General features: G+C 36.7%; 1 protein-coding gene across 2 annotated transcripts in view; it reads left to right on the top strand.

Annotated features, from left to right (window-relative positions):
• The first annotated feature begins 535 nt into the window (after nucleotides 1-535).
• CCDC141 (coiled-coil domain containing 141) overlaps nucleotides 536-18,094 on the top strand; it is a 197,222-nt gene continuing 179,663 nt past the window's right edge. The window contains exons 1-2 of one of the 2 annotated variants that reach the window (XM_043577190.1): nucleotides 536-973; nucleotides 3,597-3,719. In XM_043577190.1, the coding sequence (XP_043433125.1) occupies nucleotides 872-973; nucleotides 3,597-3,719 (225 nt within the window). In that variant the 5' untranslated portion in view covers nucleotides 536-871. The remainder of the gene's footprint in view (nucleotides 974-3,596; nucleotides 3,720-18,094) is intronic. The other variant, XM_043577188.1, reaches the window with a different exon arrangement.

The raw sequence follows: 18,094 nt of genomic DNA, 5'->3' as shown, positions 1-18,094 counted from the left end.
GTGTTATTCTTTAATTAAACAAAAAACATTTTCGTGCTGTAATTAAAAGGTGATAGCAAGATATATTACTCCCAGGTAGTTGTGATAACTGAATTAAAAATGCTGCTCAGTGGAGTGCACTAGTCACAGAGAAATCCTGAAATGGTAGATATCTATTTGATAACTGCTCATTGAAATATTTTTAAAATGTCCCTAAGATATATGAAGCTCTGAGAAAATGTGACCATTCTGCATAAACTTCATTTGACAAAAGACATTAAGTTTTAGAAAATCAAATTGGTCTAAAATTACAAGCAGTTCTGTGGCTTAATCCCAAAACAAATTCTAGAACTTATTTTTAAAGTACATTTTTGGGGGTTTTCTTTGCATAAGGAAGACTTAAAAATCTTAAAAAGATTAATATTCAGGTCCATGACTGGCTGGTTTCAAAGTCCACTGTAACTGTATAGAGTCAATGGCAAAACTAATTTGAATTGTCAGGATGTAATTTTTTTTTTCCATTTGCTATCAAGCATCAGCTGATAGGCAGAGAGTTTAGAAAATGCCCTCCCTATTTAAGATAATGGCAAAAATAACAGGCACTTAGTGTTACCATTCTAGGGGTGTGGCGATTCTTTCCCATTCTCTCTGTCTCTCTCTCTCTCTCTCTCTCTCTCTGTCTCTCTCTCTCTCTCGCTCTCTCCCGTGATAAACTCAATGGGGTTGTCTATTTTTAACCTCCTGTTCTTTCCTTTTGGCAGAGTAATCAGTGCAAGCTGAGCTCTTTCCCTGAATGAATCCAAGTAACCCCAGTGATTGCCTTCTGAAATGACCAGCAGACACACTTCTGTCCAGAGGCTGTCCAGAGTATAAATTCTGGTTCTGAAGTACCATGTCCAGCCGAGGAAGTCCCGGTGTGGAGTTTTCTACGACAACAGTCAGTTCAGTAGCTGTTCAGGCCGGAGACTCCAAAATTGTTATAGCTGTCGTAAAGGTAAGGTAACAACTTTCTTTTTTCTCCGTGGCTGTTGGCTTTGTGCTGTGTGTTGATAATCCTAGAGAACATTCCACACAGTCGGCAGCACACAGCATATAGAAAATAACACAGCAAGTACATCTTCCTGCTTTCTTAAACTGGCAACTAACAGAAACAAACCTCTAAGTCTCAGCTACTTACTATAGTTTCTCTTTCAGTTAGTAGGAAAACATCTGCGGGCAACTTAATTAAAACAAAATCAGAAACCTCTACCATGTACTTTCGGTTTGACTTTGAAAGACAAGGTACTCATGACTACAAGTTCATGATTACCAGGCTGGAGAGTCAAGTGGACCAGTAAAATGTCTGTGATTTTTTGAGAGTGGATATGATGGAGGAGGGAAGAGGTCGGTCCCAGGAGACAGGGAGTGGCACTGTTTTGAGCATGATGGAGGGCAGGGAACACCTAACAAGAGGCTCTGATATGTGCCCTCCACAGCATTGGTTTTGACATGGGGAAGGCACTAGTAAATTCTTAACACATTTTGGGGGAGTGAAGACCCTGCCAAGGAAGGTGCAAAGGGCATGTGTCAAATTTGCCCTTAACACCAGGAGGTGGAAGCCACTTGAGGCTTAAGGCTATTGCATATTTTATGTCAAACAATTTGCTGATTGCAAAGATGGCCACATGCCTTTAGGTTGAAGAAGATATCCATGATTTTTATTTCCTATGAACATGTCCCGCAAAAATCTCTGAAGAATTTTGCTTGCATTTAGACAGTTCACTACCTCAGGAATTCAGTGTTTAATGAAGGAAACCGGGCAAACAAGCTGGTGCTCACCAGCGAGTTACTTCCAGGACCTCACCAGCCTGAGTTGAATGATTTTTCTGGCCTTTGTTAGAAGCCTGAACCGAGTCCTGTTCAGTTTAATGTAGTTGCTGCAAATTTTATGTTAATATGAAAATTTGTAACAGGAAAGCAGCACTTGATACTGAGCACTATACTTGATACGATTCACTATAGAAGCACTGAATGTAAAGTGTTCCTACCAGCATTATTCCATTGCTCTTGAGACCTGGCCCTCATGTAAACAGCACCTCTGCTGACTACCTTGCCCTCAAATCCTTTCAAAGGCAATAGGTGAACATGAAAAGAAGCCTGGAGCAGAAGTAGCAAAAGTTGATCATTTGCATGTGATTTTATGATGCTTTGAGTAACTATAAATTTCAGCAATGAGGGAAAAGAGGCAAACTCATTGTTTAAAAAAAGCTAACTTTTCTTTCCCTCAAACAGGGAACGTTTTTTAGAGCAGGAAGAGGAAGAATGTATATGGAATAAACTATATGAGAATCAGAGGTCAATTGACAGTACAGGAAAAAAAAAAACCTAAAATTACACTGGAAATACTTGTTTTAACTAGACTGTGTTTCTAAGAATGTTCCCTCTGATTACCTTCCACAACTTCTTTAACTCACTGGTGCCCCATATCAAATAAATCTCAAGCTATTCAAAGTAGAAAGGAATAGAAGTGTCTGTGTCTCATCTGTATGGGTTTGTTTCAAAACTGTTTTAGGCACTAATGATCTGGACTGGCCACATGTTCTTTTTTTTCATTTCTTTTCAGCGATTTGCTTATCCAAGTGCACGTGCCTGTTAGTAGTTCCCCTTGCTTCATCAGTTGTTGCTTCTTAGAAAAGAAATTCCTCAGGAAATGCAGTGGTGAATTACATTTTGGAGCGATGGAAGTGCCCTAAGTGTGGAAAACAAGCTGGCTGCATTCATATGGCTGTTGTCAGACGCATCTAATTTTATTGACATTTTCATACCCACGTTATTGATTACTTAACAACAAAAGTTGGAAAGTGTTATGTTTTTACTTCACTATAAGTTAAAAGTCTGTTGCTTCATCTGCTGTTTATTCTTTCCAGTTGAACGAGCAGGGTCAAGGTAAAGACACTAATCAGCCTAAATTGCATTTACAAAACCTTTCCCCTTTGGTGAAGTTTGCATCCTGCTTGATCAGGTGCAATTTCACTATTTTTATGGTATTAAGTCTTGTGAGAGAGAGAATGTACAATTGTGTCACAAATTCTGTAATTTTGTGCTTTTCAATAATAATCTACTGCATGTGTTCTTCATTTGGCAATTTTCAACTTAAATACAATATGCCAAGAGAAAAGAATTTACCCTAAGAATAAAAAACAAAACAGTGCACGGATTTATATTAAACTGTTAGATTTTGGGGCACCTGGGTGGCTCAGTCAGCCAAGCATCCGACTTGGGCTCAGGTCATGAACCTGAGGACCTTGGGGTCAGGTTCATGAGTTTGAGCCCCACATCAGGCTCTGTGCTGACAACTCAGAGCCTGGAGCCTGCTTCAGATTCTGTGTCTCCCTGTCTCTCTGCCCCACCCCTGCTTGCACTCCGTCTCTCTCTGTCTCTCAAAAATGAATAAACATTAAAAAAAATTTAAACCTGTTAGATTTCAATTTAAATAAGGCCTATCTCTATGAAAAGAATAAAGTGTTCACAGTATAACTGAAACTAAAAAAGAAAGAAAAAAGAGAAAAGAAGAAAAAAGAGAAAAGGGAAGGAACAAGAGGAATTGAAAGTACATTTTATTTCATTTTTATTTTTAGTGTGGCAAGTGGGTACAACTTCAATTGGCTGAATCACAGCCCAATCTTCTAGAAATTGGTAGCAGTCAAGATGAGACCAAAAAACTTCTTCATGATCATGAACTTCTTTTGGCCAAGCTCAAGGTAAGATATTAAAATGTGAAGCAGGTACAAAATTAAAAAGAAATAAAAAGCTATTTCTTATATTTCCTCTTGATTTCTCTGATATCACTGGCCTATGGCCATTTTAATATAGTGCCACATAGATAATGGAAAAACTCTATAGTTATTTATGAGCAAATACCAGCATTGGAGAGAAGTAGCAAGATTTTTAAAACCCTTCCCCAAATGTGATCGAAAATATGGAGTGATAATATTTCACTGTGGAGAAATAACTATTTTTTTTCCTGGCTGTCTCAGTGAAAAAAAAAATTCCATCATTTTTCCATTTCATCCATTATGCTGTCAAATCACAACAACAGATCCAAACTTTTTATTGTTAATGATACCTGCTGGCAAGAATAATATAGAAGCTTATTTTGCCTCTGTTGAACTATTGAAAGTATCTGATTTTGTATTTAATATTAAGAGTTATTGAAACCAAATAATAATTTTAGTAAAATTAGAGTTATTATTCCATATATATATTGTGGTTATTTAGTTCAGAATCTAAAAATAAAATTATCTTGAGATTGCCAGATAAGGTATCTATTCAGGGCCAGCTACATAATTTGTGGAGCTCAGTGCAAAATAAAAAGGTGGACCTCCTGTTCAAAAAGCAAGAAAATGCTTTTTCTTGACTTGTCATATTGTATTTGATCTACTATTTAATGTCTAGCTCCTTCTGGCATGGGATACGTGTTGGGCAAGTGCATAGCCTCACAGGTTCTGTGCCCTGGCCATGACTCAGTGCACAGGGTGTGGGCCTGATCTCAACCTTTCCCAACTGTGCCCTGACCCCACCAAGCCGATGGCAGAGGTCACTGAACAAGGGCGGGGGAACAGACAGGATAGCAAAGAGAATTTCCCTGGGAGGCAGAACCCCATGTGAGATAAGACTCCAATCCTCCAGCACTTCCTCTGTTGTCCCAGTGAACTTTACTTACAAAACACAAATTTGGGGGGCGCCTGGGTGGCGCAGTCGGTTAAGCGTCCGACTTCAGCCAGGTCACGATCTCGCGGTCCGTGAGTTCGAGCCCCGCGTCGGGCTCTGGGCTGATGGCTCAGAGCCTGGAGCCTGTTTCCAATTCTGTGTCTCCCTCTCTCTCTGCCCCTCCCCCATTCATGCTCTGTCTCTCTCTGTCCCAAAAATAAATAAAAAAACGTTAAAAAAAAATTAAAAAAAAAAACACAAATTTGGAAATCAAATTATTAAGAATTTCAAGGCAGTGACAGGTAGAGTCACTTTAAACCCCAAGTGGTGTCCCCTTCTAAGGACAGAGCTCTGATGCAACCAGCCCTGTGAGTAATAGCCCTTGTGGGTAAATGAATGTCTTCACTAAGATCAAAGAGGGTTGATTAGGCAGCCTGCAATGACTCTGTGTTTTTAGTACTTTAATATTACTGGCTTCTTTGAACATCTAGGCTGGATTTTATACTTGCTTCCTAGATTTAGAAGCAGATATAAACTGCATCTGATATATACGGACAGTGGTTTCCTGATTGGACAGTAGTAAAAGTAATTGGGTATATCAGACTGGAAAGTTGAAGAAAGAATTAGTACTGAAGGAGGGAGCCATTAGAATCCAGAATTTATTTTCCTATTTAGACAGCTCCTTGCTCTGGTCTCTGTGCTATCTTTCAAAGGAGAAATCCCTGGCCACCAGGAAGTCCTTTGTATATAAGAAAAGAACACATTATGATGTGAAAGAACATTGAACCAGGAATCAAAAGATCTATGTTTTAGCACTAATTATACCACTAACTAGCATAATTCAGCTGAAAATTCAAAGTCTTGCTACTGCTACACAAAAAAACTGAATTCCACGAATTGTGGAAACCCAGCACTTCCTCAAAATTCCTGCTTATCCCCAGCAGTTTACTTTCTCACGGTCTCCTGTGTCCCCATCCTTCTTCTACACCTGCCAGCTGCTTCTGCTGAAGTTAACTTGGACTCGAAACTACATCCCTTCCCCAGTTCCCATTAACAATTCATGCCAGCCAGCATCTCCTGGTCTATTAATGAAGTGTGAGTGGTGGGGAAGCTCATGGAATTCTGGACCTTTTAGGCTACCTCTCTTTTCTCCCAACCCTATTCCTGTCCAGGCCCACACAACTCCTGGGGGGAGTGCTCTCTTAGGCAAAGCAGTTCAGCTTCACAGCAACTATGCTCAAATTTTTATTCCTAAATCCATTCAGGAGCTCTGCTGGAAAAGGGCTTCCCATTTAACAGGATCCACCCTCAGAAGGTGCTTGTGATTCTAGATTTTAAAGTTTTGTTGTCCTTTAATGCCAGTCTTCTGACTATGGACTAGCCCTCTGGACATCAGGCTTTTTAACTGTAAAATGAAGAGAGAGGATATAGATCAAAGCTTCATATCCATTGTGGATCTTACCATATGGTGCCATGGGATCATGGGACCATTCTCCCTCTCTGCGTGTGGTTTTAGGTAAAAAGGCCTTTGGCTTCACCTAGGCCTCATTTTCATGATGACCTCTTTATGTCTGTCTCCTATACCCTCCCGACCCCCCCGATAACTATCAACTCAGCCACCCACCCCCTCCAAGAAATTTTAAATGGTAGCATCATCCTCCAATATTGGAGGATTGATTAAAAAAAAGAAACCAAGGAGTCTGAAGTCTGTTCCAGATTGGCTGACAAAAGCCTTTTTAAAATAACAAAAAGGTAAATTCCATATTGCAAATACATAGATCACAATTTTAATCAATTTATTAGCTATTATGCTGTCAGTGTAGGCACAACTTAACCTGTAGCACAAAATTTTGGATCCAAGTTAGTTTTAATATGAGCTTTTGAATGATAAGAACATTAGTAGTTCAATAAGCCAATAATATTTAATATTTAATATTCATTCCAGTTTTTTTCCTATGCACAGAATTCTGCAATTTGTTCTAATGATAAAGAAAAATGCTCTTTAAGGGGTGTTGGCAGGGTGTAAGCTTCAGCACTGAGTTTACTCTGATTTGGACGTAACAGTTAGCCTCTCTGGTCTCAGGTTCTTCATTTGAAAAATTATGATAAAAGCAATTACCCTCAACTAAAAAGAAAATGTTGGGGGACAAATGCAATGATATATAGATAATAATAATAATAATAACAATTGTGTTAATAATTGATATATCAGAGTAATCTGGATATTTAATTTGATAGAAAAGCAATTTTCTTCCCTCCATTGAAAATTATCTCAAACCCTAGTAATTTAGACTAAAGGAAAAATTTCTGGAAACACAGAATTTTTATGAGTTTTTCTAATGTTGGTAATGTTTATACCCTGAAGATATTATTTTCCTTTCAGCAGTATAGTACTTAGTTCCAGTGGAATGTCCAGAGAAAAAATGTTTCCCTATTTTCAGTGGTGAAAGCATAATCATGTGGAAAAAACATTAACTCCCAAAAGGCATCTAGATTCCCAAACCTTACCCAAATTATTTCTAATGAGAAAGAAGAAATTCGGGAAAGGGGAGACAGATTTAAGTCAGGTGAAGATCTGCCTATGGTTGCTCTCAACATTACATTTCTAAGTGGTTACAGGAGGTAAGAGGAACTGGAAATACCTTAGGGATATTGCTGAGAATATTCTTCTCCTCAGCCTGTGTCTTGCAACTAACTACATTGCTATTGTCCAAAGGAATGATACAAACCAAAAAAACTTCCGGCCACTGGCTTGTCTATTTATACATATGCAATATTAGCATTCAGTGAAGAATGACCCTTTGGAGTATAAAATACTAAATTTTACCTCTTATTTGACTCATAAAAGTATTGGTTACCAGATTATGACTAAATTCCTCACACAATGAATACTCATTTTTGTCCTATTCCATTCACTTAGCTGGAAATGAATGAATAAGAGATAGTCAAAGTATATTAGTAGTAAAGCTAAAAGTCTTATTAAAACTTGCCTTAAACATGGAATAGCATGATTTTCTGCTGTAAACTTGATTATTTACTAAGAATATATAGTCTTTAAATTTTTTGTGGTAAAATATATATATAACGTAAAATTTGCAATTTTAAGTGTTTATTTCCATGGCATTAATTACATTAGTAATTGTTGTACATAGTGTTGTACAACCATCACCACTATTTCCTGAACTTTTCCTTCACTCCAAACTATGCACCTATTAAGCAATGACTCCAATTGCTCCCTTCTCTGGTAACTTCAAATCTACTTTCTGCCTCTACAAATTTGCCTGTTATAGGTACCTCATATAAATGGAATCAGATAATATTTGTCCTTTGTGTTGGGCTTTATTTCACTTAGCATGTAATGTTTTCAAGATTCATCAATTTTGTAGCATTTATCAGAACTTCATTCCTTTTTATGAATGAATAATACTTCATTGTATGGATATGCCACATTTTATTTATCCATTCATATATTTATGCACACTTGGGCTGTTAACACTTTTCCACTATTATGAATAGTTCTGCAGTGAACATTGGCACACAAGTATCTGAGTACCTGTTTTCAGTCATTTTGGGTATATTTAACTTTTTGAAGAAATACCAAAATGTTTTCCACAGCAGCTGCATTATACTGTATTCCCATCAGTAACATACAAGTGTTCCAATTCCTCAACATTCTTCCCCAAAATTGCTATTTTCTGTGTTTTGATGATAGCCATTCTACTAGGTATGAAGTGCTTTTGATTTATACTTCTCTAATGACTGATGATGTTAAGCTTCTTTATGTACTTACTAGACAATTGCATATCTTCTTTGGAGAAATGTCTATTCAAGTCTTTTGCCCATTTTTCAGTCAGGTTGTTTGGTTTGTTGTTGTTGTTGAGTTGTAGGAGTTATTTATATATTCTGGATATTAATCCCTTGTTAGATGTAGGATTTGCAAATATTTTCTCCCATTCTGTGGGTTGTCTTTTCACCTTCCTGATAAGGTCTATTAAGAATGTATTTTAATAAAGTAAATCTGTGTGACTTAATTATATGTATTTATACACTACAGAAAAATTTATAGCATGTATGTTGAGAATATGATGGAACCCTTTAGGACAGTATTAGAAGAGGACTAACCTATTTTACATTATCTGCACCATAGCAGTGTTTTACCCTGAAAGTTTACTTCATACAGGAGATTCATTTTCTCTTTCCCTATTTTCCCATAGACCCACAAATCTGATAGATTTACTCTGTCAGAAATTCTACTCTCTTAAGTTCTTCCACCCATCTCTCCTGCTCCCTTTCTCTTCTCTACAGGAGTGAGGGGGTGCTGTGTTACCTGACTGGTGAGACAAGGAAAAGTGGCTGCCATGCGGAAGCCAACCTCAATGTCTCTCAGCGCAGACCCTGACTGCCCATGGGCTTCATATTCTTTATTCTCTCTGCTGCTGCTGACCTGGCTGGGAGCCCCTGCCCAGCAGAGGCAGGACACCATCTCACCCTCTAGGGTGGTTCAATGTGTGTCTGTGCCTCAGACCCAAATCTCTTCACAGGCAGGTCCCATTGACTAGATTTTAGGAAGAAAAAGTAAAAGCCAAATCAACCCATCTTCTAATCCTGATAAGAGCAGATATTTGATTTGTATCTGACCTTGATGTCTACTTTTCAATTCATTTGTAATCTTGACAGTATAGAGGTGAGATTAATTTGTACCATTCAAATTCCAATACTTAAAAAAATTTTTTTTTTAAATTTAATTCCAGCATAGTTAACATATAGTGCATACAGTGTTATATTAGTTTCTGGTATACAATATAGTGATTCAGCAATTCCATACATTACCGAGTGCTCATCAAGATAAGTGTACTCCTAATCCCCTTTACCTATTTCACTCTTTTCCCCCACCCAACTCCCCTCTGGTATCCATCTGTTTGTTGTGTATAGTTAAGAGTCTACTTTCGGTTTGTCTCTTTTTTTTCCCCTTTGATTGTTTTGTTTCTTAAATTCCACATATGAGTAAAATCATATGGTATTTGTTGTTCTCTGACTGGCTTTATACTCTCTAGCTCCATCTATATTGTTGAATATGGCAAGATTTCATTCTTTTTTATGGCTGAATAACATTTCATTTTGTATGTATATATGTGTATATATATATCACATCTTCCTTATTTGTCAAGAGGCACTTGGGCCGCTTCCATAATTTAGCTATTGTAAATAAAGCTGCAATAAACATTGGGGTGCATATATCCTTTTGATTAGTGTTTTTGTATTCTTTGGGTGAATACCCAGTTGTGCAATTACTGGTTATAGTTCTATTTTTAACTTTTTGAGGAACCTCTGTACTGTTTTCCACAGTGGCTGCAGCAGTTTGCATTCCCACCAACAGTTCACGAGTGTTCTTTTTTCTCTATGGCTGAAAGGGATCTGTGCCTTAGTATTCTGCACTTGTGAAGTACCTGTCATATTTTTCACTGATAATTTTGGAGAAAGTCACTGGAGGACTATCCCTGGGGGAATAGAAACTAGTAGGCAGTTTAATTTTTCTTTTACACTTTTGAAAATGGAGACCTTTTCTGTTAAAAAACAAAAAAAGCCATCTTACAATTATGAAACAGTATAACTTCCTAGTGATTTCCCCCACCTCACTTGGCACTTTTCTAGTCTACAGGGTATTTCTTTTCTGAGATGGTCAGCTCCAGTGAGTACTTAGAGGTATGGAGTGAAATAAAATTTGAATAGCATTCTTTAGATTGGAAAGTGCCATGGACAATGTGATAAGATATTGTTTTTATAAGAGAAGGTTGGTTTAAGTGAAGTCAGAGAGTCAATGACAATAGGCTTTTCAGACATGGAGTTAAGGTATGTTAATATTGTAAATATCACAAATAATTTGTTAGTTCAGGCTAAGCAACAGTTCAGAGTGTGATAATACCTAATGAAGTGTTGATGGGAATTGATTTAGTGGAGGGGAAGGAATTCTAAAAGTGGAATATTTTGTAGGCATAGGGACTGTAGAGTGAAAAATTGGGGGTGGGGGACAGTCTATCTTATCCCTGACCCTGGTTCAGCAGTAAAGGTTGGGCTTGACTCCTTGGCAGAAGGTGAAGGGCCTGTGGGAAACACGAGGCACTCACTATATTGCTCTGTGGCTGTGGAACCAAGTGACAAAGAGTTGGCAAGAAAGAGAGGCATCTTCCATGTTTCTGTAGAAAACAGATAATGGCTTGGTTATAGCAAATACTGACAACGTTTTTGACAACTTTAGAAGGACTCAGTACACAGGTAGATTATGGTAGATTAAAGATGACCATAAATATATTGGCACTCCTCCCATTGAGAATTGGAGTCTGTGTCCATTCTCTTAAAACTGAACAGACTCTGAGACTGCTTTGACTCAAAGAATACAGCATAGATAATGCTGTGCCAGTGTCCAGACCAAGTATCAAAAGCCTGGCTGCCTTTACTTTCTGTAATTTCAAATAGTCACTCTTGGAACCTTACCAACTTGTGAGGAAGTCAAGCAGCACTGTAGAGAGGCCCATGTGGAGAAGCACTGAGGCTCCTAGCAACCACTCTGGCTGAGACGTTGGGTAACAGCCACCAACTTGCTACTTACGTGAGTGAGCCATCTGAGCCATGTTGGAAGTAGATTGATTCTCAGGCTTGGTTACGCTTCCCAGCTGAACTGTGTGAAGCAAAGACAAATCTTCCCCATGGAGCCTTGCTCAAGTTGAGGATTGTGAGCAAAATAAGCAATTATTTTAGGCCACTAGAATAGGCAGCAATTTGTCACATAGCAAAATATAACTAGAACTGAGGGTAACAGCAAGCGTGGCATCCTAAGGGGATTTTGAAGTCAGGAGTCATGAACCAAAAGGGACAAGAAGAAGAAAGCAAGATTTTCATGGGGAGACAGTTTAGAAGTAGAACTAAGTTTCGCTAAAATGAAAGATGGTGTCATGGTACTAATGATAAACAAAAAGAAAATTCTGAAGCTTATAAATGATTTGCTTTCCGAAAATTGAAAGCAGATTCAAAAATATACTTATTATAATGTTACTCTATTTGAGTAGCATTTTGGTATAATTTCTTGAACAGGAGGAAAAGGTTTGTAGTTATAATTCAGCACACAGGTATATGCACAAAATATTATGGGTATAGTCTGGAAAGAATGACTAACTGCCAGGGAATCCAAGGGAATCTTGACAGAGAAAGTGATATTGGCTGTCATGAAAATGAAGATGAGTTTTCCAGACACCATAGCCCAATTTAAAGCACAAACAATAGACTAGGGGAATATATTTGCAGTTTATATGAAAGGCAAAGGGTTACAATCCTTCATATTGATAAGAGAGAAAAATAAACCAATAAAATCAATAAAAAATACACAATTCACAGGAGGCAAATCGCCAATAAACCATGTAAAAGGGATGTTCAACAGCAGTAATAGCCTGAGAAGCAAAACTAAATAATAATAAAAAATAAACCATGATTTGCCTAATAATATCATTAAAAATTCAAGATATTTATAATATCTAATGAGTGAAAATATGAGGAAAGGGGCATTTTTGCCCTACTATTGGTGAGAATTTGGGTTGACACACTCATTTTGGAAACTTGCATTAAAAATGTAAAGTGCTTACATTGTGTGACTCAGCAACCTCACTTCTCTGAATCTCTCCTCAGAAATAAAAGCACCGGTAAAGATATAGATATGAAAGTGATTTTGCTATGATATTGAGCATCTTTCCACATGCTTTTAATGGAATAATTTAATTGGAAACAAAACAATGTCCAACAGTAGGGGAATACATTTATAAATTGATTGTTTATGCTTCTTTCATCCTGTGGACGATTATGCTGAGTCCCAGGCTTCTTGTGATACAAGATGCTTAACCCAATGTTGGTTGGCTTTGTTAATTGTCACCAAATACATTCCTATTTGAAATCTGGGTCAAAAGTTAGGATCACACCTAGCATGTTTCGAGATCATAGGCCTGTGATCTCCAAGCTATTAGTTATTTAGAAAACAGTGCTTCTTTAAAATATAAATCTACAAACAAAAATTTTTCATTGAAAGTAAAACCCATAGACTTACTAGTTATCACAAAAAGGGTCTTGGTCTGAGATTTGAACTGACAGGACCAAACTCTTGACAGTTTAAGAAACACCAATAAGGGATGGCAGAGATAAGATGGTAGCACAGGACCCACTCACCCCTACTCTCAATACTCATTACTGCTGAGCTAGCTTAAATGTTAGTGTAATAATATCCCTTTTGCATTCTATACAGATGGCAACAGATCCTTCTGCTCTAGAAAAGGCCAAATATATATTGTACTTACCCAAGAATGTATCTTTTCTAAATATAGACTTTGTCTTAGATATAATGTGTAAATGTGTAAAACTCAAGAGTTTTTCAAATGGCTTGGCTATATCATTCTCATGACAAATTCATGAAGCTATTAGTCCTTAGGAGAATAAAAGGCAAACTTCTGATTCTGTGGTTAGCCCAGTCTTCCAAATTACCCGTATCCTCTATCTCCCTCCTACCACATATTTGAAGTTGAGACTTGAATGAGATTAGCATTTTTGTCTTAAAAAAATTGTCTTAAAATGGAATACTGGTTCCAGTTCCAGGCAAGATAGAATAAATACTTTCCATGATACCTTCATTAAATGCAGCTACAAACCCTGGCAGAATGCAGGATGCTGAAAAGTAAGAGCTAATCAGTAGATTAAGGAAAGAGATCAGGATTCCAAATACCACCAAACCAGCAGTGTTGTTTTTTTTTCTCCCTCTACTATTGCCCAGCTTAGATTCAAAGGCAAGTTGACATCCTCAAGTATGCACCAGATGTGCACAGAAAAGGTTCTAGGAAAGTCTTCTCTTTCACGTCTAAGCAGTAAAAAGAGGACTTCTATGCGCCAGACAGAAAGGGAGGAAATACCCTGCTTTTGTTTTTGCTTTTTGTTTTTCTCTTTTTTCTTCCCCAGCCCAGGCAGTTCCTTAGAATCAATCATGATGGAGAAAGTGGAGGCAACCAGGCAGGTGCTAAACCTCTGAGAGAGGGGAAACCTCTCTCTGACCGGAGGAATTATTGTCTCAGAGCTTGTGGTGAATTTACATTGCTTTTTTTTTCTTTCAGGACTTTATTTAAATTCAAATTAGTTAACATTTAGTGTAGTATTGGTTTCAGGAGTAGAACTTATTAATTCATCACTTATGTATAACACCCAGTGCTTATCCCAACAAGTGCCTTCCTTAATGCTCATCACCCATTTAGCCCATCTTTCCTTCACTTCCCCCCATCACCCCTCTGTTTGTTATAGTTAAGAGTCTCTTATGGTTTGCCTTGCTTTTTTCCTCCCTCTGTTCTCCCCACTGGTTGGTCCTGCAGACCCAATGGTGGGAAGTGCACAGTGGAGTGAGGAAACCAAAGCTCCAGGTTTCAGTGCAGAGGACCAGTAAGGGGGCTTCTGTGGCACAAATTTCAGGCAGAGTCAAGCCAGTGAAATTAAAAGAAGCAATCTTGCCTTCGAACTCCATAACTCATATTTTTATAGATGGCTCTCTAACTTTCTTTTTAAAAAGCCCAATTACTATGTCTATAGGCAAGGAAATCTGAAGAACTATAAGCTCTCAAGTTGTTTCATATGACACTTCTTAAAATTTTAAGTTTCAACTCAAAACATACCAAGTTTTTACATAATTGTATTTGGAGAAACTCAAATCATTCAAGGCTATTGCTCACTGCTTTCTGAGAACCTGAGATTCTTTGGTTCAGTGATCCCATAGGCTACTGAACTTTTATTGATGTTATGGGGGAAAAAAGAAAACTTCTCTGCTAGTGTGTTATACTTATTAAAGCAGCAATAGGTACAAATATATAATGCAAACCATACATGGAAGTCAACATACGTAAATTTAAGTTTTCTAATTGCCATATATAAATTTTAGAGCATAAGATACTTCTGGTAGAAAAGGATAAATGTTTCGGTTCAACATTCTAAGTTTCCACCTTATGAAACTAGAAAAGTAAGTGCAAATTTAAACCAAAGCAAGCTGAATGAAGGAAAAAATAAAGAGCAGAAATCCATGAAATTGTGAACAGGAAAACAATAGAGATGAATGGTTCTTTGAAAAGGTCAATGAAATCAATAAGCCTTTGGCCTAAGAAAGGAAAAAAGAGAGAAGACTAAAATGACCAGTATTAATGCAGGAGAGATAAGGCATCACCGTAAACCTCACAGACATTAAAAGTATAATATGGGAATACTATGAACAACTCTATGCAGATAAATTCAACAACAGAGAGGAAATAAACCAATTATTTGAAGACCATAAATTGCCAAAACTCACCCAATAAGTAAAAAGAAACAAGTGAAATTAATTTAATAATATGCTTAATTAACCCCATATCAAAAATATTATCAATTAATATGTAATCATTATAAAAATTATGAATGAGTCATTTTAATCTTTTTTGTATTAAGTCTTCAAAATCCAGTATGTACTTTGTACTTATAACACATCACAATTTGAAGTAGCTGCATTTCAAATAACTAGTGGATATCATGTTGTATGAGGCAGATTTAGAAAATAAAGAAGAATAAACCTTTTGGGAATCAAAATATTTTACTTACATTTTTTAGCTCAGGAGAAGTCTGCTTATACCCAAGGCAGCATATGTAGGCCTGAAAAGGAAAATTGTGAAATGAGATCTCTTTCAGAGACAAGAAATGAAAGAAAACCAGGCCAATTTATTTCCAATAGGAAATTTATGAAAGCAGTTAGTAAAACCGTTATTACACACTGTCATAGAGGGAGTGGGAATATTTTTCCTAGTGTGATATTTTAAAATATGTATGTGCATAAATGTATTTGTACATGTATTTTGTGCGTATTGCAATTGATTTTACTTGAAAAAGTAGTTTTTTTCAAACAGATAAGTTCCATAAGCATTTTTTAAAGTTTTATTTATTTTGAGACAGAGAGAGTGAGTGTGCATGTGCATGTTACAGAGGAGCAGAGAGAAAGGGAGAGAGAGAGAATCCCAAATAGGCTCCACGCTCAGCACAGAGCCCAACAAGGGGCTCAATTTCATCAGGACCGTGAGATCATGACCAGAGCTTAAATCAAGAGTAGGACACATAAACAACTGAGCCACCCAGGCACCCCACTCTACCAATTTTTATTGCCAGCTAATGTTTTGTGCTTGAAGAAGAAAGAATCATGATCTGTATGTCGTTACTTACATAGATGAGGTAAAGTTTTAAGTCTTTGGTAAAGCCTACTTTCCAGAACTAAGCCATTCACCTGGAAAAAAGTGTTAAAAATTAATTAGGAAGACAAAAATTATACATTCTGGATTTTTTTCTTCTAAGAACAAAAAAACTTTCTTTATTGCCTGAGACTTACAACTGGCTTGTAGAAAAGATTAAATAAATATAGGAATACCAAATGACATTTTCAATTCTGAAATTTCCATCCTGACCAATTCATTGTCATCATGAGAGATTTCTTTTAATTGATCAAATTATACTTCTTCAAAAAGCTAGTTAAATGCAAATGGGATTTTGCCATAGTTACCAGAACTTCTATTGTTAATTTAGTAACCCAATATATAGCTATAGGACCTAATCTGTGTACACACCTCAGAACTGGGTGCACAAAGGGTTGTAGGCATAACATGTTAACAAAATTAAGAGAAATCCCTACCTCTTGAAAAGGTTGCAGATGCAATAATGGTTACTATTTAATGATCATATTCTATGTGCCAGCCATCATAATAGATGCATTAGGTATTTAATGCTCACATCAACTTTGTGAGGTAGGAAATATTCACATTTAACAGATGATAAAACAAATCCAATAGTGGCTTTTGCCCAAGTCCTACAATGGTTTATGCCACTATATGTCACTTCCACTCCACTTTATTTAAAGAGGTAGGATAAATATTCAAAATGTAATCATTGCCAGATAACACATGGAAAACTATGTACGAAGTACTGACAAATGGCTCATGCAAGAGTCGTCAGCGCAATAGAAGAGAGTATTTATTTGAATCTCAAAGGAAGTGATGGGCAAGAATTGGGAGTCAAAATGATATTCAGATCAGAGAAAGGTGTTAGCAAAGCTGTTGAGACAAGTATAAGAAAGATACACATGGTACGTGAAGAATCCTGCAAGGAAATGTCAAGAGATGAGACTAAACTGGTATGATGGAAGCTTGGGCTGGAAAGCAGTATATGCTGGGCTACACAGATTTGATTGCGGCAAAGAGAGGGTTCTTAAAGCAGGGGAAATATTGGGTAAAAATTAAGTTTGAGAAAGATTACCTTTATAACAATATGCAGGGTGGACTTGGGTGGAAAATCACTGGGGTTATAAGGTGTATATGGAGGCTTTTAATAGATATTGGAACTTAGAATTCTGAGTGTAAGAGTAAAGAGAATAAAATTTTAAAATTTGTATTGTAACAGTACCATATATTATGTATAGTAGAAATATACTTTGATGAATTAAAAAATTATAAAATATTATAGAATCAGATAATTTATTTTACATAAGGAGTAAGGGAAAAATCAAGGATAATCCCAAACTTTTAAAGCTTATAGTATAAGAAAAATAGATGTCCCACTGCTATTGTCACATACTTGCCAAAAGGGTGCCATTTTGGTTTATTTTTTATTTTTTATTTAATTTTTAATTTAATTTAATTTATTTTTATTTAAATTTTAGTGAGTTAACATACAGTACAATATTGGTTTCAGGAGTAGAATTCAGTGATTCATTACTTACATACAACACCCAGTGCTCATCACAATAAGTGTCCTCCTTAGTACCCATCACCCCTCTAGCCAATCTCCTACCCATCTCCTGTCAACCCATAATTTGTTCTCTATTATTAAGAGTGTTTTGTGGTCTGTTTCTCTCTCTTCTCTTCCCCCTCTTCCCATATGTTTATCAGTTTTGTTTCTTAAATTCCACATATGAGTGAAATTATATGGTATTTATCTTTCTCTGACTTATTTCACTTAGCATAATACATTTGACTCCATCCACATCGTTGCAAATGGCAAGATTTCATTATTTTTGATGACTGAGTAATATTTCCATATATATATATACATATATATATGTATATACACACACACACACACACACACACACACACCACATCTTCTTTATCCATTCATCTGTCAATGGACATTTGGGCTCTCTCCATAGTTTGGCTATTGTGATAATGCTGCTATAAACATTGGGATGCATGTACCCCTTAAAATATGTATTTTTGTATCCTTTGGGTAAATATCTAAAGTGAATTTTCTGGATCATAAGATAGTTCTATGTTTAGTTTTTTGAGGAACCTTATACTGTTTTCCAGAGTAGATGCACCAGTTTGCATTCCCACCAACATTGCAAGAGGGT

Source organism: Prionailurus bengalensis, chromosome C1 (assembly GCF_016509475.1).
Source record: "Prionailurus bengalensis isolate Pbe53 chromosome C1, Fcat_Pben_1.1_paternal_pri, whole genome shotgun sequence".
Lineage (NCBI taxonomy): Eukaryota > Metazoa > Chordata > Mammalia > Carnivora > Felidae > Prionailurus > Prionailurus bengalensis.
The sequence above is the reverse complement of the archived record's forward strand: the minus strand, read 5'-3'. Positions and strand labels throughout refer to the sequence as shown.